A 24,084-nucleotide genomic window follows, 5' to 3' on the forward strand; every position below is an offset into this window, starting at 1 on the left:
GAGAGAGTGTGCGTGCGTGTGAGAGAGAGAGAGACTGATAGAGAGAGAGAGAGAGAGAGAGACTGATAGAGAGAGAGAGAGAGAGAGAGAGTGTGCGTGCGTGCGAGAGAGAGAGAGAGACTGATAGAGAGAGAGAGAGAGTGTGTGCGTGCGTGTGAGAGAGAGAGAGACTGATAGAGAGAGAGAGAGAGAGAGAGAGAGAGAGAGTGTGTGCGTGCGTGCGAGAGAGAGAGAGAGAGACTGATAGAGAGAGAGAGAGAGAGAGAGCAGGAGGCTGAGTCACTGACAGTCACATCTCACAGACGCTTGACATTAAGAGTGTGGATGTAGCTGTGGATCACTCAGTCTTCAGTCTCTTCATTGCTGTAATGTTTTATTCTGTCTCATGTTTACTCGGCTGCTCACTCGATGTTTCCAAAAAAACAAATATGTCCTACTGAACCGTTCCCAGGTTTACCCCGCCCTCCTCTGAGAGCTTGAACACAATGCTTTCTGAACACCAGGAACTTTTACTTCAAAAAACATTCGATCTGTCGAGTTTTTCGGCGAACACGAGCATGTTCCTTACCATGCTGCAACACTTAAACATGGTAGGAATGGTAACGCTAAAGGACGGTCACGTCAAGACCTGGTTCACGTCGAGCATTTCAATTCACACAGGTTGCGTCAGAAGCTTATCAGATTCACGCGAAGCAGCCGCGTTGCCTGGATTTCACGCTCCGTGTCTATTTTTTTTTCACATGAATGAAAAGTAAAAACCCCAGTGAAATCACAACACCATGCTTTCTGTGTTCTGTTATACGCGTTCTGTGGTAAACAACAAAAAAGGCTTAGTAACAAAGGCTCGAAAACAAACATTTAGTAATCTGACTGCTTCATCATTTTTTTGATATTTATTCAGATATAACATTGTGAGCAGTGAGAGGTGAAGTGAATAACAATGATGATCTCCTCATCATGGCACCTGTTAGTGGGTGGGATATATTAGGCAGCAAGTGAACATTTTGTCCTCAAAGTTGATGTGTTAGAAGCAGGAAAAATGGACAAGTGTAAGGATTTGAGCGAGTTTGACCAAAAGGACCAAATTGTGATGGCTAGACCACTGGATCAGAGCATCTCCAAAACTGCAGCTCTGGTGGGGTGATCCCGGTCTGTAGTGGTCAGTGTCAATCAAATGTATCCTTTAAGTATCCCATGGAGGCCCCACCTTGCAGCTTACAGGAGTTAAAGTACCTGCTGCTAGCATCTTGGTGCCAGATACCACAGCACACCTTCGGTGATGTAGTGGAGTCCATGCCTCGACAGGTCAGGGCTGTTTTGGCAGCAAAAGGGGGACCAACACAATATTAGGCAGGTGGTCATAATGTTATGCCTGATCGGTGTACAATGCAGTGTATTAGCATACATTTCATTACAGTTTCTTCCAGTACACTTCCTTTCAAAATCAGCTTATTTACATTTCTGGTATTTGGCAGATGCCCTTACCCAGAGCGACTTACATTTTACCGCATTTTTATACAACTGAGGGTTAAGGGCCGTACTCAAGGGCCCAGCTGTGGCAGCTTGGTGTAACTGGGAATCAAACTCACAACCTTCGGATCAGTAAGCCACTTCCTTAATCACTAAGCCACCACATCCCCATGTGGCTCTCTGTGTGTGTGTGTGTGTGTGTGTGTGTGTGTGTGCGTGCGTGCGTGCGTGCGTGCGTGCGTCGTCGTCGCGTCGCGTCGCGTCGCGTCGCGTCGCGCGCGTGTGTCCGTCGTGCGTCTTGCGCGTGTGTGTCCGTCGCGTCGCGCGCGCGCGTGTCCGTCGCGTCGCGTGTCGCGGCGTCTGCGTGTCGATGCATGCGCGTCGTCGCGTGGGTGGAGTCGCGTCGCGTGCGTGGGTGGGTGCGTATGTGTGTGCGTCTTGGCGTGTGTGTGTGTCTGTGCGTGCGTGTCGCGGCGTCTTGGCGTGTGTCCGTGCATGCGTGCGTGCGTGGGTGGGTGCGTGCGTGCGTGGGTGGGTGCGTATGTGCGTGCGTGCGCGTGTGTGTCTGTGCGTGCGTGCGCGTGTGTGTCCGTGCATGCGTGCGTGCGTGGGTGGGTGCGTGCGTGCGTGCGTGCGTGGGTGGGTGCGTGCGCGCGCGCGTGTGTGTGTGTGTCCGTGCGTGCGTGCGCGCGCCCACAGTATATCGCAGACCCCGCAGTGTTGTAGGTGGCACCCTGTACCTCATCCAGTGTGACCCCTGCCTTGTTCCCACTTAGTCACTTAGGATAGTCTCTAGGTTCCCTGTGACCCTATGTAGGATAAGTTCTACAGAAAATGGATGGACGGACGGACAGATGGACGGACAGTAATTACCATGGTGGAGAGTGGAATGGATTTCCTCATCTTGTTCTTACACACAGAATAGGATTATTTTATCCAATTATACTGTCTAATCCTGTAATACACGCTGTGGGACATTTCTTCAGGACTTGAAGGAGTTAACAGAGGAGCAAGAGATGAGTTTAGTTAGTGAAAGTGATTTCTGGCAGCTTGGCTGAGGGTGTGTGTGTGTGTGTGTGTGTGTGTGTGACTGAAAGGGGGTGTGGTCAACAGTGAGGATTCTGATAGCTTATTAGAATTATTTCAGTAATTATACAACATTCAACATTAAAACAGATTCATCAAATATTAAATTAATTATACCTAATGTATGAAATGTTAGGTTCAGTTTAGATTTTTTCCTCGTGAACACTTTGTGTCAGTTGATAAGGGAGGCGGAGCTTGTGCCACGTGCGGACGTTCTGCCAGAAATGTGGTACACTTCATCACATGAGAGGTGTCTACTATTAACAGCAATTATTAGTAAAAGAATTAAAATTCACAAGATTAATAAAAGAAGGAGAAACTCTCTCTCTCTCTCTTACCCTCTCTCTCTCAGTCTCTCTCTCTCTCTCTCTCTTTCTCACCCCTCTCTTGTTCTCACCTTCCTCTGATTCCCTGAGCTGCTTCTGTGTCAAAGCCAAAATGGAAACAGGGCACAGTGTCTTGTTGATGGCTTCAGTGCCAATCTATCACCTACCAATAGTAGAAAGCGTATTCGGCGCCCATTTTTGTTCTCGTGTCCACCGTCCACCGCGTGCATTGGCTTAACACAGTGATCATGTCCTCAGTAGATATATCAGCGTTTCAGTGGTGCACCTGAGCAAGTCAAGGTAGAACGTGCCTGTATAAAATGTCTCATTCAGTTCTGCTCATAGCGAGAACATTCCTTTCATCAGCGGCTCGCTGGCTTCCCAGTGTGCATCATCATTATTCTTAGGATTTTCTCTCTCTTTTTTTTTTTACCCCTCACCTCAGTAGCTGGATTTTAAAAGGGAGATCTGCATGTAGAACCTGTGATCAGGATTCTCAGAGACATTGAACTTTCAGGCTTTCTCGGAGCCTGTCACTTATTACGCGCAGTGCTAAAACCTTACCTCCTGTGTATTTTTCCAGCTCTTAAGGACAGCCGTTTTCAGCTGGTTAACTTCTCGGACAACGAGCTGCGTGTGTCGCTGTCCAACGTGACGCTCTTGGACGAGGGAAGGTACGTGTGCCAGCTCTACACGGACCCCCCGCAGGAAGCCTACGCCGACATCACCGTCCTGGGTATGTCAGAGCAGCGTTGTGAATGCTAAAATCATGATTATTGATTTGCCTCATTGATCCTTTCAGTCAATTGAACCCGTCTAATTGAATCCCGCCATAACACAATATCAACCAATTACCTTCATGCCGTTTCCAATAACAAGGGTGATGAAAAGAGGAACAGATGTTGCGCTATTGATATCGGAGGTCTGCTTTTGGCAGCCATATTGAATGGATTTTTCTTTCGATTCTGAAAAAAGCCCTGTAGAATGATTTTTTTTTTTTTTTAAATGAGCTTTTCACATTTAATAATACTGATAATGATAGAGCTTTATTACAGACCATATTTGGACTTCCTGGGGAGATGAATGTGCATGAGCATGCTCCAAAGTCACTTCATTTCCTAAAACTAGGCAAGGCTGTACACATTCACAGCGTGAACGCCGAACCCTGGCACCGAGCCCTGATATTAAATAGAAAAAAAAAGAAAAAGGCGGCGTAGAAATAAAAGCCTTATCAAGAGGGATCTTGCACTCAGTGTTTCACCGCGAACATGACTGCACATGTCACCGGCACCCAGCGTGAGAAACATGAAGGCAGACTGTAGAGGCAGGCAAAGTAGAAAAATACGCTAGCAATACGATGCTAAAGCAAGAAGCAGCTTGACATATAACACGCTGACGTCTTGTGTGTAAACACACAGCGACCGAGAAACTGGTAAACAGATACGTCAGGGTCCAAAAGTAATTACTGCCGTCACAGATCCTCTGGTGTAAAAATGCTGCTGTGTGATTCCTGGCAGCTGATGATTTCTATGGCAGCACTCTTAAATTTAAGGTAAACACATCCGAGCACTTTATTTTAAACACGACATCTTCCTGAGGTTTCTACACCGCTATTATTGTGCTTCTGATAATGCTGTTGTTGTTTTTTTTTTTTCCCTTTTTCCTTTTTAACCTCTCAGATCTCTGAGAAAGAGAATGTTGTGCAGCAGACTTTAGATCCAGACAGAGATCCAGCCGCAGGGAGACTCAAAGCCCGTATCTAATCCTGCTGCTGTTTATGCTCCTCCAGTTCCACCAGGCAACCTAATCATCGAGTCACGTGAGGATGTGGTGAGCGAAGGGAACGAGACGGAGATAACCTGCACGGCCATGGGCAGCAAGCCCGCCTCCAGCATCGTGTGGATGAAAGGAGATCAGATCCTACAAGGTCAGACTCACACACCGTCAATAGGCACTTTTTCTCCACCCCCCCAACGAATCCAAGATCCCTAATCCGTCTTCACCACTCCCATTCCGGTAATCCCACGACGATTTTCAGAATTTCTTCGTAACAAGATTTCGACGAGGTGGCCACGCTCGCTTGAAAGTGCAGAAAAAGAATAGTCTGAGACGTGTGTGTGTGTGTGTTTTTTTTTTCAGTGGGAGGTTTTGGCTCAGCTTAAATAAGTGGCTTTGAACAAACTCCAGCTGTTCCTCTCCCACTCAGCCGGCGCTACCCGCCTATTAGCTGACACCGGTTGAGGTTGTGTGATAAAGAGAGTCTGCAGGCTGCGTAATCTGCTCATGAATGCCTTTCTCCATTAAGACATGGGGGGGGGGGAGTGGCGAGTAACTCAGAGACTACCTGGTGACAAGCGAATGCTTTCATGCTACCGAGCGCTTTGCTGAGCAAATAAACGAATCAGTCGGAGCCCCGAATTTCAGCAATGAGTCATGCAGGATGAGCAAGTCAAGAGTCAAAACTGGGAATGAAAGCAGGTTTAATCACTAGCGCTTGTCAGTCGCTATATACTGCTGATAAATATATTGTTTTGGCTTTTGAAGGTTCTATATGGTGCATATTTGGCAACAGAATATTGCTTCAAAATAAACAAACAAACAAATAAAAAGGTTATATCTGCTGGGACCTTGTTTGCGGCTCAGTCTCTTAAAATTTCAGGAGCATGTTAAATGTTAAATAAACACCTCACTGGAATCCTCGTGAGGGTTTTTAAGGGTTTTTAAATGATTATTATTGTTATTTGCATACGTGGAGCATGTGCCACACTGTACAAGCCCATGAAGAGGCCACTGCTATAGAGATGTCACCCGAAATGCCATTTGTATTAGAATCCTATGTCACTCCGTTCAGCTCCTTCACTAATTTGATCAGGCTGCTGATATTTACCATAACACCTAACAACTTTCGCCGGCTGTCTTCCGATCATTAAACCGAAACCGGTACTACACAGAGATACGAGCTGGCTGTCAGTCAGTCTGTGCGTTGCCGTGGCAACACACAGCACCCGTATCCATCTGTCGAATCCGTCTCTGGGAACGATTTCTGTTGACGGAACAAAAACAAACAGAAATATTTGGCTATCTTGTGTCGCAAATGTCAGATAATAATATTAATATTTAATTTCACGATTTCTGGGTTTTTTTAATAGGATTCTCGTGTAAATGCGAGATCGCGCTTGTCGTCGAGGCCGCAGAACCGAACATTCTTCTGTAGTACTCACAGCCGTGTCGGTATTCACTCTAGCAGAATAGAAATAGCCTTTATTTGTCACATGTACATTACAGCACAGTGAAATTCTTTCGTTGCATGTCCTATCCTTGGGGTTAGAGCACAGGGTCAGCCATGATACAGCATCCCTGGAGCAGAGAGGGTTAAGGGCCCAAGAGTGGCAACTTGCAGTGCTGGGGCTTGAACCCTGATCTTCCGGTCAACGACCCAGAGCCTTAACCACTTGAGCCACCATCACCCCAAAAAAGGTGCACCAAGCCTGGAAGTACTCCAATACTATGGCGATGCGTGGCGCGGAGACCAATCAGATCAAATTACTGATCAGTTTCCCCAAGAAACGGTCGACTAGGAGCCGGCTATAATCAACGAGAGAGAGTTCATTGTGCAACACAATGAGATCCTGCACACTCCATAGTCTATATGTTTTCATCTAAACGTTTTTAATCGTCTTTTATAACGAGGTTTGAAGGACACACTCAAGACCACATGGATGGTAATATCTTTTCATAATGTTTCATAAAAATACATGATTCAATCATTTAAGATTAATCAAGTTAATGTGATTTTTTGTTTGGTCGTGATGTTTTTATGCCAACATCTTCCTTAAATCGGTTTGTTATACAATGCGTGTCTCCGGGAAAAGAGCAGCGTTGTAGGTCAGTGCTGAGCTATAATTATTTCCCCACTTCATTAGTTCCAAGTAAACTATCATCATCACCACTGCAATTAGTTCTGTGCCCTTGGAGCTTCCAGATTGTCTTAGAAATACGGCAGCATCTCGCCAGTCTGTGACTTGATGTGCTCTAACCATCCTGGAGGCTCTGCTCTGTTTAGCTTAATGACGGATTCCTTTTAGCTAAATTGCGAATTTCAGAATAATAGAGAAAAAGTACATATATACGGCTGGAGTAAAAGGAGTCTATGTATGTGTGCGAGACGATGTGATGATGTGATGTAGCGATGGCTCGGATGTCACAGTCAGTATACTGAGCATGACAGCAAGGAAATGTGCCTGCCACTTTATATGAATGTAAGATTTGTCTGGAGGTGATGGATCATTTCTCAAAGGCCTTCATCTGGGACTGGGAGTTATTAGGAGCCATTCAGAGAGAGAGAGAGAAAGAGAGAGAGAGATGGCGCTTCCTTTAATGGCTGCCTTGTCACTCATGTGTTTTTCTCCCAGGTGAGGAAACAGCGGAGGAGACGTACGACAGGATGTTCACCGTCACTAGCCGGCTCAGGCTCACAGTCTCCAAGGAGGACGATGGAGTGGCCGTCATCTGCATCATTGACCATCCAGCTGTGAAGGACTTCCAAGCCCAGAAATACCTGGAAGTGCAGTGTGAGTCATTGCTCGAGCATGCAGCACAGCAGGGGCTGGTGTTTTCCGCAGAAGCACATTTTTATGATCTGCTGAATGTGTAACTTATACTTATGAGGAGTCTTTATTCTTACCATGACAGGATGATCGATAAAGCCATTCTATGACATGGTGCTGTATAAATGGCAGTTCAAGCGATGCCCCATGCTTTATTTAGTGTTGATATAATTAACAGGTGCTACTCACTTCCTTTTAATAAGGAAGCGTGAACAGGATTTTTATTTATATGAGAAAATTCTCACATTAAAAAAGTAAATTCCTAGCGCTCTATACAATGGCTGTAGTCACAAAGCAGCTTTACAAAAATTCATTATACATTTTATATTATTCACTAATAAGCACACCAGAGGAATCGGTGACAAAGAACACGATACGAGGAAGAAATGCTGAGAGGAGCCAGACTCCGTGTGATTATAAATCATTTCCCTTTTATAACCGCGTAATAAATGATTAAAAAAAGCCTTGCAATTCATTAACCAGGTAATGTATTCTAGTTATTTAATCTGTTTGTAATGCTTCAGTGTAATTGTACAGCTGTTAAACCTGACAAACCCCTTACCCAGTAAACCAGAGCACAACAAAGCAGGCATTTTATAGTATGTCTTGTGTGATTGTTCGTTTTAGTAATAATTAATTAAGCTGCTTAAGAACTTTTTCAGGAGTTATTAAAGGAAAGCAGATAAATGCCTACAGCATAAGAGAAGAATGCAATATGCTGCTCATCCTGCCAAAGATGTGCTGTGACATGCATACATTAGCTATAAAGGAACATCATGAATATTAAAGAGCTAGAGAAAATTGGGGGAAAAAAGTCACAATTCATTAATTAGTTTTATTCATTAATTAGTTATACTATATTATAAACAAAAAAAATAAAAATAAATTATAATAAAAAAATTGTTTTTCTGGTAGCAAACTTTTTTTTCTTTGCTTAATTGTTTTAATTTAAGAAAACAAATTAAAACAAAACAAACTTTTGATACAACGAGCAAAATTGGGTAAAATCACCATTTATTCATTTGTTATATTTCAATTATATATATATATATATATATATATATATATATATATATATATATATATATATATATATATATATAAAACAAAACTTATAAACAATAAAAAAGGGTTTTTTAAGTTTTTTTTTTTAATTTTGTAGCAAAATTCTTTTTTTCTTAATTTTTTCATAAATAGATATAATATAATATATAATAAAATATAATACATATAATATAAGTAAAAAAATAATTAAAAATTTTTTTTTTAAAAAACATTTGATACAAGGAGCAATTTTAAAATTTTTTAATTTTTAATTTTTTTTTGGTTATAAGTTATTAACCTGGTCAGAGCTGGGGGATTTGCTTTAATTAAAACAGGCTTTGTCTTGTTATGCCTCAGTTTGATAACGCTAGTCTCTAAATAGCACGGTAATTGAGGGTGATCAGTGCACCTTATTGCCGGCTGCAGAAAGTCCCGGAAAAGCTGACCTAACCTTTTGTAATCTTTGCCGAATATTAATTTATTCCGAAGGCTGACTGCACGAGCTGACCTTTGTGAAGAAAAGACAGGATGGGATCAGTCTGACTGTAAAAAGCTTGACATTTTGACAAACACAGATAAAAAAAAACGGAAGGAAGATGAAAAAGGTTTTTACAGTACACTAACACTAAATAGACAGTTTGAATAGAAGTCGCTGCCCTCAGCTTGTGCATCTGTTACCCAAGGGAGAAAAGATTTGCTATGAAAGTCATGTAGTGCTATGCCCAGGTCTGGGTTTTATATAAAAGGCATATATCAAGCAATTTCACAGGTATGCCCGGAATTTGTTGTTGAAGTCAATAAAATACTAACCTTGCATCCTTTTACTGCTGTTTACAGGGACTATGTTAGGAATATTTTCCTAGCCTTCCTTAAATAATCTGCTTTACATAACAGATGTAGGCCACAAGACCCAAAAATAACCACATTTATACAAATAAACCAGTTTAAAAGTTTACATAGGCACGATTCTTAACACTGTGTGTTGTCTGGAGGATCACCGAGGATCAAGTTCTGTGAGCACACTGTTCTTTAAAAAATATCCAGCACATTATTTTGTTTTCCAGTTATCTTCTACATTTCCATCCGCAGCTATATGACGTTCAGAGCCTTCTTTTCGCACTGCGGACAACCGAGGGACTCGTGCACAGCTATTCCACTCATACACAACGATTACACAAGAATGTATATATATATTCTATTACACTCATATACACACATTTACATTGTTAAGTTACATATGTTTTTCTGTGAGTTGGTCATGAGTATCTTGTTTGTACTGAGGGGACAAATCCTACAGATTTTCCGGCATCTTCTACATATTTCACTTCTCTCCAATCTGTGTCTGTATTACACTCATTCACGTCTATTACGAACATTCACTGATGCTCAAGGAGGCATCACAATATATTAAAGACCAGGGGGGGTGTAAACTTTTGAACAGGATGATCAGAGTCAATTGCTATTATTTTCTTAAAGGACAGAACTAAATAAAGAAAAAAGAAAGAAAGAAAATAACAACCGGCACTGATCATCTTGTTCAAAAGTTTACACACCCCCTGGATTTTAATGTAGTGTGCAGCCTTCTTGTTCGTCTGTGAATGTTTGCGCCTCGTGTAATCGTTGTGTGTGAGTGTAATAGCTGTGTAGGAGTCACTCGGTTGTCCTCAGTGTGGAAAGATGGATCTGACCGTCGTATAGCTGTGGTTGGAAATGTAGAAGATGCTGGAAAACAAAATAATGTGCAGGAGTGGAAGGATTTTTTGAAGAACATTTAAACTGGTTTATTTGTGTGAATGTAGTTATTTTTGTGGACTACATCTGTCATGCGAAGTAGATTACTCAAGGCAGAACTATGTAAAAAAAACCAAAATGCAATTTTCCCTTATTTGCTCATACTGAACATTTTTTCAACACACTGTAAAGATTTCAAAATGGCGTCTCCTAGCAGAGGATGGGAAAGGAACTTCTCAGGGAGTTTTTCCTTGCCTTTGACTTGCTCTTACAGATACAAATTAATATCTGGGTTTCTGTAAAGCTGCTTGTGACAGTGATTAAAAGCACTGGATGAACAAGTGCTATGACCTGAATGCAGATCAGATGAGAAAACCTGAAATCAGGAGTTAGCGTGTTGGCTCTGAGATCTGATCTGATGATCTCTGACTGTCCTGGAGACTTATTTAACTTGATGAATAATATTAAATGTAAAGATTCTAATCGAACCACCGTTTTTCTTTTTCTTCAGATAAACCAGAGGTTAAGATTGTGGTGGAGTTTCCAGAGGGCCTAACAAGAGAAGGGGAAAACCTCGAGCTGAGCTGCATGGCAAAAGGCAAACCTCAGTGAGTCCTAAAGCGATCTGTCCTTTGGCATGGCACCTGTTCGTGGGTTGGATATTTTAGGCAGCAAGTGAACATTTTGTTCTCAAAGTTGATGTGTTAGAAGCAGGAAGAATTGACAAGCGTAAGGATTTGAGCGAGTTTGACAAAGGACCAAATTGTGATGGCTTGACAGATCATCTCCAAAACTGCAGCTCTTGTGAGGTGTTCCCGGTCTGCACTGGTCAGTGTCTATCAAGTCCTGTAAGGATAACATCTTGGTGTCAGATACCACAGCACACTTTCAGGGATCTAGTGGAGTCCATGCCTCAACGGGTCAGGGCTGTTTTGGCGGCAGAAAGGGAGAACAACACAATAATAGTCAGGTGGTCATAATGTTATGGCTGATCGGTGTATCTTCTACCATGAGTCAGGCTCTGTACTTGTACTTCTTCTTGACATGAAATCACTCCATGTCTAATCAGTAGTCCAGCTATGATGACTATAAACCACATATTGCTAAGCCCATGTGACTTAATCAGATATGTCAGCCATAAGAGGTACCATTAGGTGACATGACATTAGGCTTTTGTTCAAAATAAATGCTACTGCTTTGGACCCCATGAGGGATCTCAAAAACGCCGATTTCAGACAAACATCGCTGTTTGTACATAAGATAAATGTACAGAAGCCTTCATGTGAAAAAGCCTTCATGTGTCTCGAAGCATTACGGCGTTTCTCTAAGCCTGTCCTCGGGGACCGCAGTCCAAACTCCCAATGCATGTCAACCAGGCAATCAGGAGCACTGGTGCAGGTGTGCTGGAGAAGAAAAAGGAAGTGGAGCACACGGAGTCCCCAAGGACGTGGTCAGGAAACATGTAGCTAACACATCAAACACAATCATCAGGCAATTATAGACATCCCTGTATAATGCTGGATCTCATTCACATGATGACAGTTTTGGTACTCGTGTGTGTGTGTCTGTGTGCATTTGTATTGAACGTGCATATGTAATTTGAATGAGACCTTCTTGTTATCCTCTCTCTCTCTCTCTGTTTGTCTCTGTCTCTGTCTCTCTCTGTGTCTGTCTGTCTGTCTGTCTCTCTCTCTCTCTCTCAGCAGGGATGTTGACATAGAGATCTTGAAATTGCCATTGTGCTGTGTTCACAGGCCTCATCAAATTAACTGGTTCAAAGTAGATGATGACGTTCCCTCCCACGCCGTGATTACCGGCTCTGATCTCCTCATCGAGAACCTCAACAAGTCCTACAATGGGACTTACCGCTGCGTGGCGTCCAACCTAGTCGGAGAATCGTACGACGACTACATCCTCTACGTCTACGGTATGTACACATGCTTCATATGTTCTACACCACCATTACAGTCAGGCAGAGTTCTTATATATTTATTTATTTTTAAATCACTATTAACCTTGTTAGCTGCAGCCAAGGAAGGTCTACAGTTAGTTGCTGCCAAGGAAGGTGTCAATTCCTGGAGCAAAAGTGAGTCAAAAAAAAATAAAATAAAATTTTTTTATTTTTTATTTTATTTTATTCACAGTTGTGAGTCCTTTCTTTTTCACTTTTTCTTCCCTTACAAGCCAGAAGGAATTCTCCCGAAAGTCTTCAAAGAGTACTATGTAAGAATCTAACCTTGTGTCAGACATTAGATTGTGAGATACACAATCTCATGTCTAACACAAAGTTAGATTCTTACAAGGTTATATATATACATATATAAAATAAAATGTATTAATATATAAATATTAGTCTGATACATGGATTTAGATGAGCTAGCAAATAAATTTAAACAAATAAATTATTTTATTTCTAATGTAAAATGGGTCAGGACACTGTTGACTCATGTTTTATAACCTTACATAGAATTTTAGTGGTTTACAGATAACAAAATATGCGTAATACAGCGGATCCTCGACATATGAATGCTCTCTCTTATGAGTTTTTGCCTTAAGAATCGCCAAATGAAGCATTTGTATATAATAAAGCCAAGCGAAGCATGGAAATATATATTTATTATATAATTTATAATAAAAATTTATTAATATATAAATATTAGTCTGATACATGGATTTAGATGAGCTCACTGCAAAAAAAAAAAAAAAAAAGTCTTTTATTAACCATTTGTACCAGTACACTGGTGCTCCATTCTTCCTGTGGAATGGAAATCGACTTCTGGGACATTTCCAATCATTTTAAACAAATAAATGATTTTATTTCTAATGTAAAATGGGTCAGGACGCTGTTGATTCATGTTTTTACCTCTGTTGGATAACCTTACACAGAACTTTAGTGGTTTAAAGATAACAAAATATGCGTAATACAGCGGATCCTCGACATATGAATGCCCTCTCTTATGAGTTTTTGCCTTAAGAATCGCCAAATGAAGCATTTTTGGCATATGAATGAACCGAACCAGTGGAAAGCCCAGCGAAGCGTGGAAACCCACAATACCGACGTTGCCCCTGGCATGCCTTCAAAAGCTAGGTGATTTTTCAGCCGTTTTTTTGTTGACAGATTGGTGGCGTGGGTGATCCGTTCTATTTTTAGCCCAAACTTGGTGGCACGACTTCCTATGAGGACTTCTGACATGGAACGCTTGGCTTGGGTCAGTTCTTTGTAAGCAGCCATACAGTTTACGTACGCTTCGTATTGGGAATATTGCTCATATTTTTGGATGACTGAAACGGATTATCTGCATTTACATTATTTCTCATGGGAAAATTCGTCTCGCAATACAAATTTGTGCCTTAAGAACTCGCCTTCAGAACCAATTAAATTCCTATGCCGAGGTTCCACTGAATTTGGAACAGGTCCTGAATTAGTGATTAATCTGATGAATATGACACATGTGCATGATGGGGTTGACGATGATATTAGCATGAGTGCTAGAGCTTTTGAAGCTGATCTGTTTGAGCAGACCAAAGGACTTTATTAGAAATAATTTATTAAAATCAGTGGGTAGTCAAAATGCATTATGGGTAAGGGAGGAAATCATTAACTCTTGTTACTAGAGGCCAAAAAATTAATTTCTACCTGTTTTGGTTGTGTCCAGGTTCAGCGCTGACTGTCTTTGTCATGTTGCACTACACTGTGGTGATTAATGGCTCATATGAAAGTAAGAATTTGTAGGGGGGGGTTTATATAGCTTTTCTTCAAAGTAAATGATGATTTCAATCCCTGCTCTCTGAGACGCTCCAAGTGCTTGTTCATAAACATAAAAATTTGACGATCATTTCTTCAACTACTGAAATACTGGATAAGGTTATCCAACAGAAGGAAAAACATCTCACACTGAGTCCTGACTCATTTTATATGAGCGATAAAATAATTTATTTGTTTATACTGAATGAAAATGTCCCATAAGTCAATTTCCATTGGATGGAACAGAACGCCAGTGTACTGAAAAAAAGGGTTTATTAAAAATGCTTTAAACCACGCTTAAAACCAAACAGGTCGAGTCAGAATTTCACTAGACGTCGTTAGAAATGTTGATTAATATTCAACATTAACATGCTAATGTTAATTGCGGGTGGATTTTTGTTTTTCTTTTGCGCCAGACTCACAAAATACATCACAGAACTCCACGAGTTCGAACAAACACAACATCCTCCTGTGAGGCGAGAATCCCACAAACCTCTGTGTTCCTTTGTGGCTTGTCACAGTCGCTCTTTCCCCAGCACACCAGGGACGTTCGCTCAAAAGTGAGGAACAAACCTCCATCCAGTCGTCTCGCAGGGAACACCGTCACTGATCTCTCTCTCTCTCTCTCTAAGTCTTTTCCTTTGTGTTCCATCGTGAATACACCGTCATTATCACAACATGTATCTCCGTCCCTTTTTCTTGTTATAAGTTTGACCATAAAGTGAAAGAAAAATGAAATAGGTGAAGTTCTTTTAAAGGGATTTAGCTGGAATTAGGAATGACGTCTAGAAATAGCTTTTAGCTTTTTATCACAGGCCGAAAATGGAATTTTGGCCTGCATTTCTTTGTCATGAGCTCCTCAGTTGAGGTTAATGGTTTATATGAAAGTAGACACTGAAGGCTTTAAAAATGTAAGTATTTTTGTTTGCTAGCTTACGTAGCTTCCTGAGTTCAAAAGCTTACATTTGTCTTGTCTTAACTATACGTAACCATCTGTTATGTGAAATAGCAAAGTCAGGGCAGAACTAAATAAAACAACAAAGCGCAATTTTTATGATTGCTTTTATTAATTTTTAAGCGATTTCACATTTTGCAGATCTGTGAGGTAGGATCTCAACTGTATCTACGAGGCAATCCTGTTTGTGTCCTGTTTTGTAGTTAAGTGTAGCTCACAAGCTTTTAAAGCCTGTTTACTTCCTGTTTTTTTTTTTAGGTTGATTGGATCGTTTAATCTGAGAATCCTTTAGCAGCGATAGCATAGAGCTAGACAAATTATAGCTTTTGACTGGTGAATCTTAACTGCTAAGATAACGGCTCTATCCTGTTTATGAGCCTATTCCAGAAATCAAGACCAGGATACTAAGAATGAATAAATGAATGAATGAATGAATGAATGAATGAATGAATGAATGAATGAATGAATGAATGAATGAAAGTAAAGTTAAGTTATAGTGAATATCTTCAAGATACAGCAAGGTTATAGGCAAATAACTGCTCAAATATTCAGTGTATTAGTGCCTGAAGATTCTCATCCTGGCTGAAAGAGCAGTGATATCATGATAAATATGTGTTGCTCACAGGAGAATTTGTTCTCATTTCTAATTAGCGTGTACTGATTATCTTTATTGTTTGTGCATATTTTTTTTGTCATTTTCATAGTGCAACAAGACTAGCAGCTGTCATTTGGGCAATGTACTTCATTTGTTGATAGAGCTTATCATACCTGCTCCAGCTAATTGCATGTTTACTTTTAAATCTCTGCTAAGTTGTGGTGTTTGACCTGCAGTGATTCATCAGTCTGTGGATTGCATTTGGGAATGTTCAGTGAAAGAGAAAACAGGACCTGTTTTTTTTTTCTCCATGTCATCAATCCACCCATCTATCTATTCAACCACCCATCCGTCCATCCATCTATTCAACCACCCATCTGTCCATCCATCCATCCATCCATCCACCCAAGCACCACTACACATACCCAGCTACCCAACCACTCATCCATACATTGACCCAAGCACCAAAACCCTATCCATCCGTCCATCCATCCATCCATCCATCCACCCAAGCACCAATACAGGACCTGCTTTCTTGTCTTCATGTTAATCCATCCATCCATCCACTCATCTGTCCATCCATCCATCCATCCATCCATCCGTGTCCATCCATCCATCCACCCAAGCACCAATGCAGGACTTGCTTTTTTGTCTTAATGTTAATCCATCCATCTATCCATCAATCCATCCATCCATCCATCCATTTTCTGGACAATCACACACATTAACACACTCAGTCACACATTATGGACAATTTAGATAGACAGGTCATTGGAAATTTGAATTTGAACTTCAAATAGCATTAAAACAAGATGTTCATCATGAAGTGATCAGGTAGCATAGCTAATCTCCTCAAACCAGCCAGATTGTGCTAAAAATGCCACATACCACAAGCTCAATAATTCAACATTTTGCTAAACTTTATTTACACTGAACAATATTAAGAACAATACACCGGCTAAGTTTAGTTAACGTTAGCTTGAGGTACTTTGTTTAATATAAATGATAAGCAGCTGTCTTTATTTTCTTGTAATCTCTCATAAAATCTTATATAAAAGCTTGTCAGAGCATTCATCTTGAAAAAAAATGACTCATTTATATTGAGCCATCATGAATATTAAATATTAGCATCACTCTTCTCCTCCATACCACAAGCAGACCTCATTTGGACTTTTTTATGCTACACCACTGCTCCTTGCAGCACAACATTACTGAGGTGTTGATTTTGCTCTGTTCATTGAGGCATGAAGCTCAGCAATGTACTCATGTAAGAAATCAGGTGCTGAAAGGGAAAAAAGTATCAGGTCCATCTGTTAGCTTTGCGGTTGTGTCTCACATATTTCACCTAAACAAACTGACAAAGACTTAGCTACATACTCTTAGAGCCAGAGCTGTTTGGTACTAGCAATGAGGAGATTCAGGATATTTTGGATGGATGTTATTGTCATGAAACAGTTGCAGAGTCGGATACAGCTGCAGATAAAAGTTCTCTTTAATGATAAAAACCAGGCAAATTGGCCAGGCAGAGTCAAAAATATGTGGTCAAGTGATTAGCAAACAGCACAGCGAAGGCAAGGCAAAGTCAGACCACATGGAAACAGAAACAAACCAAGAAATCAACCCACAAATTCTCGGTAATGTCAGAAAACTAGCATGAATTCAGCAAATACTTTACAGGGAGTGAAGTGAATGAGAGTTTTTAGAGTGCATGAGGCTGAATGAACACATTTATAACTTGGTCCAAGGCAGGTATGTTTGTAGGCCTCAGTTTTTACTACCCCTAATAATCCTTTTTATAGTGTATTTATATGCTTTCTGTTATAGACACTCTTACAAGTATCTCCTAAGAGAAACATTCAAAATATTAACAATTTTATGTGATGGATGGTTGGATGGATGGATGGATGGATAGATGAATGAATGAATGGATGAATGGATGTATAGATTGGTGCTTAGGTGGATGGATGGCTGGCTGGGTATATGTATTGGTTCTTGGCTGGTTGGATGGATGGGTGGATGAATTAGTGCTTAGGTGGATGGATGGATGGATGGATGGATGGGTGGGTGGGTGGGTGAATGGGGTTTTGGTACTTGGGTTGATGGATGGATGGATGTATGGATGGATCAATGGCTCAATGGGGTTTTGGTGCTTGGGTCAGTGGATATATGGGTGGTTGGGTGGCTTGGTATGTGTAGTGGTGCTTGGATGGATGGATGGATGGAGGGATGGATGGATGGACAGACAGACAACACTTGAACTTGATCATTCAAGTTACAGCTGGACTAAATATGATCATGTTTATCGGAAATAATGACCTAAAGCCATTTCCTGATCATGACGATCGGTACATAATTAGATGATTTTGTTAAATTAATTAAGAATGAAAACAAAGTTTAACGATTGCATGTATAACAATTTGAGAACTAGCTTAGCGATGATATCATTGTGAACATGGAAGCTGTGTAAGTCGATATCTTCTGCTACTGCGGCAATAAAAGAAACGAAGAAATGACGAATCACGGGTAAGATTAGGAAGCAAGTCACAAGTTGTCAGAATCATGCTGGCGATGCCCCGTCTGATTTGAATTCCCCGTTCTCGTCTTCACGGCCCGCAGAAAATATTGCCCTCCGAAATTGCATTCATATTTCAGCGCTCATAATTTCGAACCAGGAGTCAGCCGGCCTGCAAATTGCCTGTGGAAAATTCTTGTTTGCTCGACTATTATGCATGCCACATCCCATTCAGACCTTTGGCGGCGGCCATCTCTACTGCATACGCAATTTCTACAAGGAGGCGCTGACATTTCCAATACCCCCGTCTGCCGTGGTGCCAGCAGACACGCTGAATTCTCCACAAGGTTTCTGGCCAGACCTGGCTTCAGGCTCCGGCGTCTACATGCACTACACCGCTTTTGATGTTTTACCATTAGAAAGGAAATGTTCAGATTCCTACTGAGATCTCTTGATGGAGCACAGACAATAAAGCGCTAGAGACAGCCAGCCAATTTTGCCCACTGCGACTTTTTCTCAGCAAGGGGCCCGCGTGTTGGTGGAAACGAGAAAAAAAAAAGTTGATGTGCACATTCCAGACAGGATTGTACATCAGCAGCACAAAGACTCACAAAGACTTATCTGGAAGCCATCAGGATGTTATGGAGCACAGGGTCGCGTGTTACCTTTACGTTGTAGGTCGTTATTATCGTACGAGACATTTTCATAATACAGCATATCAAACCAAGCAAGAAAAAATCATAAAAAAAGAATTTACCTGCATATTAAAGAAACAGATTCTTATGAGATGTTCAAGTCGAAATAGTAATAATAATAATAATAATAATAATAATAATAATAATAATAATAATAATAATAATAATAATAATGTATATATCAGTCCCTCCCAATTTTTTTTACTTAAATTAGTGAAATTGCAATTCTACTTTTAAACTCTTACCAGTGAAGACACATCTATTATTCCTTTCTATGATACACAATATTGCCAAAAGTTTTGGTACACCCCTCCATATCATTGAATTCAGGTGTTATTCAGAGCTTGGCCCCTTAGTTCCAGCGAAAGGAACTTTCAACTTTGTGTGAATAGTTTGCGGATGACCCCTTCCTGTTCCATCATGACTGCAGGTCTTCTCATCCAACATCAGTGCCTGACCTCACAAATGCTCTTCTAGAAAAATGGTAAAAAAAAATTCCCATAAACACACTCCTAAACCTTGTGGAAAGCCTTCCCAGAAGAGTTGAAGCTATTATAGGTACAATGGGTGGGCCAACTCCATATTCCATTCATGTGCATGTAAAGGCAGATGTCCCAAAACTTTTGGCAATATAGTGCAGCTGTACTCATGTTTGATGTATATGAAAGAAAGAGGAATTTGGCTGAATGTGTGTTGTGATGATGTCACATGACACAGCTTGACCCAAATTTGTGCATTCATTTCTGCAATCACCAAATCCTGGAGGGACTAAAATATAATTCCCCTTCCATTTTATCTTAAATATTAATAGTTCGAGAGAGTTGTGTCAGATTTCTCTGCTCTTGCACTAATCTCCAGTCCTTTCACAATGCCTTTTCCCTTTTTTTCACTGTCTGCCTTGTGTGTATGTGTGTATGTATGTGTGTGTGTGTGTGTGTGTATGTGTGTGTGTGTATGTGTATGTGTGTGTGTTCATTTTGTTTCCCATTTAGATGTTCTCGCCACAACCCCCTCACCCACTACTACAATCATCCACCCTGATGCTTCCCAAGGTACTGTACACCTTCTTGGCTTCAGGGTTCTACCTCCATCTCACCTGTTTGCCTTGTTCTGTCTCTTTGTGCTTCCTTGAGCTTACATTGTATGTTTGTGTGTGTGTGTGTGTGTGTGTGTGTGTAAGAGAGATAGAGAGAGAGAGAGATTTTTGGTTTTAACTCAGCTTTGATAAATAACAATAATTTGAGAGAAAGAAAGAGAGAGAGGGAGGGGGGAGAAAGACAGAGAGAGAGAAAAAGAGAAAGAGAACAAGAAAGAGAGTGAGTGAAATAGACAGAGGCAGAGAGAGACAGAGAGAGGGAAAGAGAGAGAAAGAAAAAGAGAGCAAGAAAGAGAGTGAGTGAAATATAGAGAGGCAGAGAGAGGTGGGGGGAGAAAGCGAGAGAGAGAGAGGGAGGGGCATTCAGACAGAGACAGAGAGAGGGAGAGAGAGAGAGAGAAAGAGAGTGAGAGAGAAAGAAAAAGATAGAGAAATCAAGAGAGGCAGAGAGTGAAAGAGAGGCAGAGAGAGAGGTGGGGGGCATTCAGGCAGAGACAGAGAGAGAGGGAAAGAGGGGGAGAGAGAGAGAAAGAAAAAGAGAGTTAGAGAGAGAGAGAGAAATAGAGAGAGGCAGAGAGAGAGAGAGAGAGAGAGAGAGAGAAAGAGACAGAAAAAGAGAGAGAGAGAAATAGAGAGAGGCAGAGAGAGAAAGAGAGATAAAGAGAGGCAGAGAGAGAAAAGTAGTTGAATAATCAGTTGTTAAAAACTGATTGAAGGCATTAATATTTCTATTCACTTTTAACGAATGTCACTAAGGTGCTTTAAAGAAATACATCACTTCCCCGAGATACAGTTTTAACTGACCAGTTTATCCCTAACGAGAAAGCCAGAGGGGACGACGGTGCGGAAAAACTCCCTGAGACCACGTGAGGAAGAAACCCTGAGAGGAACCAGGGTTCTTCTTGAATTTCTTCACCTCTGACCTTTGCCTCGTCTTGATTTCTTGAACCTTTTACCTGTAGAGTCCACAGTGTTTTCAGATCGAACGCATCAGAGTGTCATCTGGACACACGCTTCAGTAAAAGAGTCAGTCATGAAAATCTGACCTTATTTCATCAGTTAACATGGACAATAGCGCACATTTGCTTATATTTAAAAAGGACTGAGAAATAGTGCAGAATTTTGAACAATAAATAAATTATCAAGGTCTTTCTTTGTGTTATATATTTAATATAATACATTTTGAAAATATTAAACATAAAATAAATATATTGTTTGTTATTATATTTTATTATATATAAAAATAAAAATAAATATTAATATAATTATTTCCAATATTAAATGAAAAAATATTAAACGTTTTTTAGATTTTCACAGTGGACCCCCGTGTGAGTGTGTGTGTGTGTGTGTGTGTGTGTTAGACAGAGCTTTGCCCAGAAGCTTGAGAAGGTGAAAGACACACAGATCCATTTTGCAGTCTGTATCATAGCCCAGCTTGACGCTGTAGCTCAAAACATTAATGGTTCAGATAACAACAGAAATGAAATGATTTCAGGATTTCATGTTTTCTTTTTTGGCGTTATTAATTTTAGGCACTGAAATTTCAGCAGTATAAGACAGAACAGATATTATTATTATTATTATTATTATTATTATTATTATTATTATTATTATTATTATTATTATTATTATTATTGACAAGCTGTGACCAATTCTGATGTCTTGCTGTGTCAAAAAAGAATATGGATTTTGGGATCTAGGAGAAAATAGTGACAATGTTGAATCTTATATATTAAAACTACACCGATCAGGTAGAACATTGTGAGCAGTGAGAGGTGAAGTGAATAAGACTGATGATCTCCTCATCATGGCACCTGTTAGTGGGTGGGACATATTAGGCAGCAAGTCAACATTTTGTCCGCAAAGTTGATGTGTTAGAAGCAGGAATTACTCTCAAAAAGCTCCTAGTTACACTTTTGACTATTTAATGTACAGTTATAAAAGATAAATGATTTATAATCACACTCTCCGGTGTCACCCAGATGAGGATGTCTTCTCTTTTGAGTCTGCTTCCTCTCAAGGTTTCTCACTCACATCGTCGCGAATACTTTTTCCTCACCGCCATCGCCCCTGGCTCGCTCATTAAGTATAAATATAAATTTAAATGTTAAAATTTATTCTGAATTTCCTGTAAAGTCGCTTTGCCACAGTGTCCACTCTTAAGTGTTAAACAAACCAAATTGAGTTGAATTAAAGCCTCTGATGACTGAGTCAAGTTTCTTCACATGCAGAAATCTGTTTATACTGAAAACCAAATAAATCATCGCGAGGTCCGGTGAACCTCCAGCTAAAATGTATTTTTGATGAACTGGCAAAGAGAGAGAGAGAGAGTTAAATTAAAACCAAAAAAACCCAGCAGTGCCTTTCTAAAGTGTTTGGTAGCTTTCAGCTGTGACATTTTTCTGACGACTGCTGTTTATAATGCAAAATAAACGGCTAAATGAAAGAGCGCTGTGTAACTTTTGAGGGGGGTTTTTGTTGTTTGTTTTTAACTAATATGTTCAAGGAGAAAGCATGGAATTTGAATCCAACGTTGCCCCCTTAACTCTCCAGTTGTTTTCTCTCTGAAAGACTATCTCTCTCACTTCTGCCTAGACTCGATGAGCACAGAGAAAGAAGACGTATTGGTGTTGATTAGCGATTAGCAATACTGCTTTTCGCATCGGAGTAATTCCGGTCGGGTCGTGAGCTCAGGACACTACAGAGCAATTTGAAGCAGACACAAGGTTATCAGCTGTGAAGTTTCACATAGATATCATATCAGTCGTGTTCAATATAGCATGAAGCTTTGCAAGTATCCCTCCAGGGCAGGTGGATCAGGCAGAATTGTTTGGTTCGTAGAGCAATGATGGGATAATAACAAAAGAAAGACAGTAGCGAGACGATGCTCCTTCGAACAATAAAGTGAGACAGAGATTTGTGGCCAGATTTAAAAAGAGGGAGAGAGGAGAGAGAGAGGGAGAGAGAGAAAGAGATAAATATATTACTGTGCTAACTGAATGCTATGAATACTAAAAACAATTTTTATTACAAATTACATCATTGAGTGAAAATTGAAAATGAATTTCAGTTTCTTTTGAATGCATGCTTCAATAGAAGAGATTAGACATGAGGAAAATCTGTACAAATCAGTTAACATTTACACTGATCAGGTATAACATTGTGAGCAGTGAGAGGTGAAGTGAATAAGACTGATGATCTCCTCATCATGGCACCTGTTAGTGGGTGGGATATATTAGGCAGCAAGTCAACATTTTGTCCTCAAAGTTGATGTGTTAGAAGCAGGAAAAATGGGCAAGCGTAAGGATTTGAGCGAGTTTGACAAAGAGGGCCAAATTGTGATGGCTAGACCACTGGATCAGAGCATCTCCAAAACTGCAGCTCTTGTGGGGTGTTCCCGATCTGCAGTGGTCAGTATCTATCAGAAGTATCCTTTAAGTCCTGTAAGTATCCTTTAAGTGCTTTAAGTTGTGAGGTGGGGTCCATGGAGGCTAATATCTTGGTGCCAGATACCACAGCACATCTTCAGGGATCTAGTGGAGTCCATGCCTCGATGGGTGAAAAGGGGGACCAACACAATATTAGGCAGGTGGTCATAATGTTATGCCTGATCAGTGTATGTCATATTGTCAGTATCAGATATTTGCTTACATTTAAAATAGAGACCTAGAATTAGTGCAGAATCTTCAATATTAAATACTGAAAATATTCAATATTTAATATTCAACATTCTGCACTATTTCTAATGACCCATTTAAATGTTAGCATTTTTTTTACTTGAAATATTTACAAAATATTTTTTTTTAATAATTCATTTCAAATTTCAGTTTAATTCCAATTTAAATTAAATTAAAAGCATTAACCCGAAGCAGTTAACATGGGCGATGTCAAGCAGTTGCTTACACTTGGACCCAGAAATAGTAATATCTAAAATTGTTTATAAAATTAATTATCAAGGTTTTGCATATTTACTTTCAAATTCGGTCTATTTTCAAGATTAAATGAAAAAATTTAAAGCTCAGATTTTCATAGAATTTTTAGATTTTCAAAAAGGACTCCTGTGAGTGTGTGTTACTGAAATCTAAAAGCCCTCCAATGTACGCAAAAAAAGAGAAAAGAGTAAACAAAGATGGAAATTTATTTATTTATTTTGTTTATTTTTGTGAGTCCACTGTAGCTCCTGTTCATGGCTGTCACGAAGGGAACCTTCGTGCTCGTGTAG

At 40.3% G+C, this 24,084-nt stretch overlaps 1 protein-coding gene across 3 annotated transcripts in view; it reads left to right on the forward strand.

Annotated features, from left to right (window-relative positions):
* Positions 1-24,084, forward strand: part of cadm1b (cell adhesion molecule 1b) — a 198,243-nt gene that overhangs the window by 139,446 nt on the left and 34,713 nt on the right. For 2 of the 3 annotated variants that reach the window (XM_058413796.1, XM_058413798.1), the window contains 6 exons: positions 3,466-3,618; positions 4,672-4,809; positions 7,295-7,453; positions 10,776-10,872; positions 12,019-12,191; positions 19,759-19,818. In XM_058413796.1, the coding sequence (XP_058269779.1) occupies positions 3,466-3,618; positions 4,672-4,809; positions 7,295-7,453; positions 10,776-10,872; positions 12,019-12,191; positions 19,759-19,818 (780 nt within the window). The remainder of the gene's footprint in view (positions 1-3,465; positions 3,619-4,671; positions 4,810-7,294; positions 7,454-10,775; positions 10,873-12,018; positions 12,192-19,758; positions 19,819-24,084) is intronic. The other variant, XM_058413799.1, reaches the window with a different exon arrangement.

Source organism: Hemibagrus wyckioides, linkage group LG17, assembly GCF_019097595.1.
Source record: "Hemibagrus wyckioides isolate EC202008001 linkage group LG17, SWU_Hwy_1.0, whole genome shotgun sequence".
Lineage (NCBI taxonomy): Eukaryota > Metazoa > Chordata > Actinopteri > Siluriformes > Bagridae > Hemibagrus > Hemibagrus wyckioides.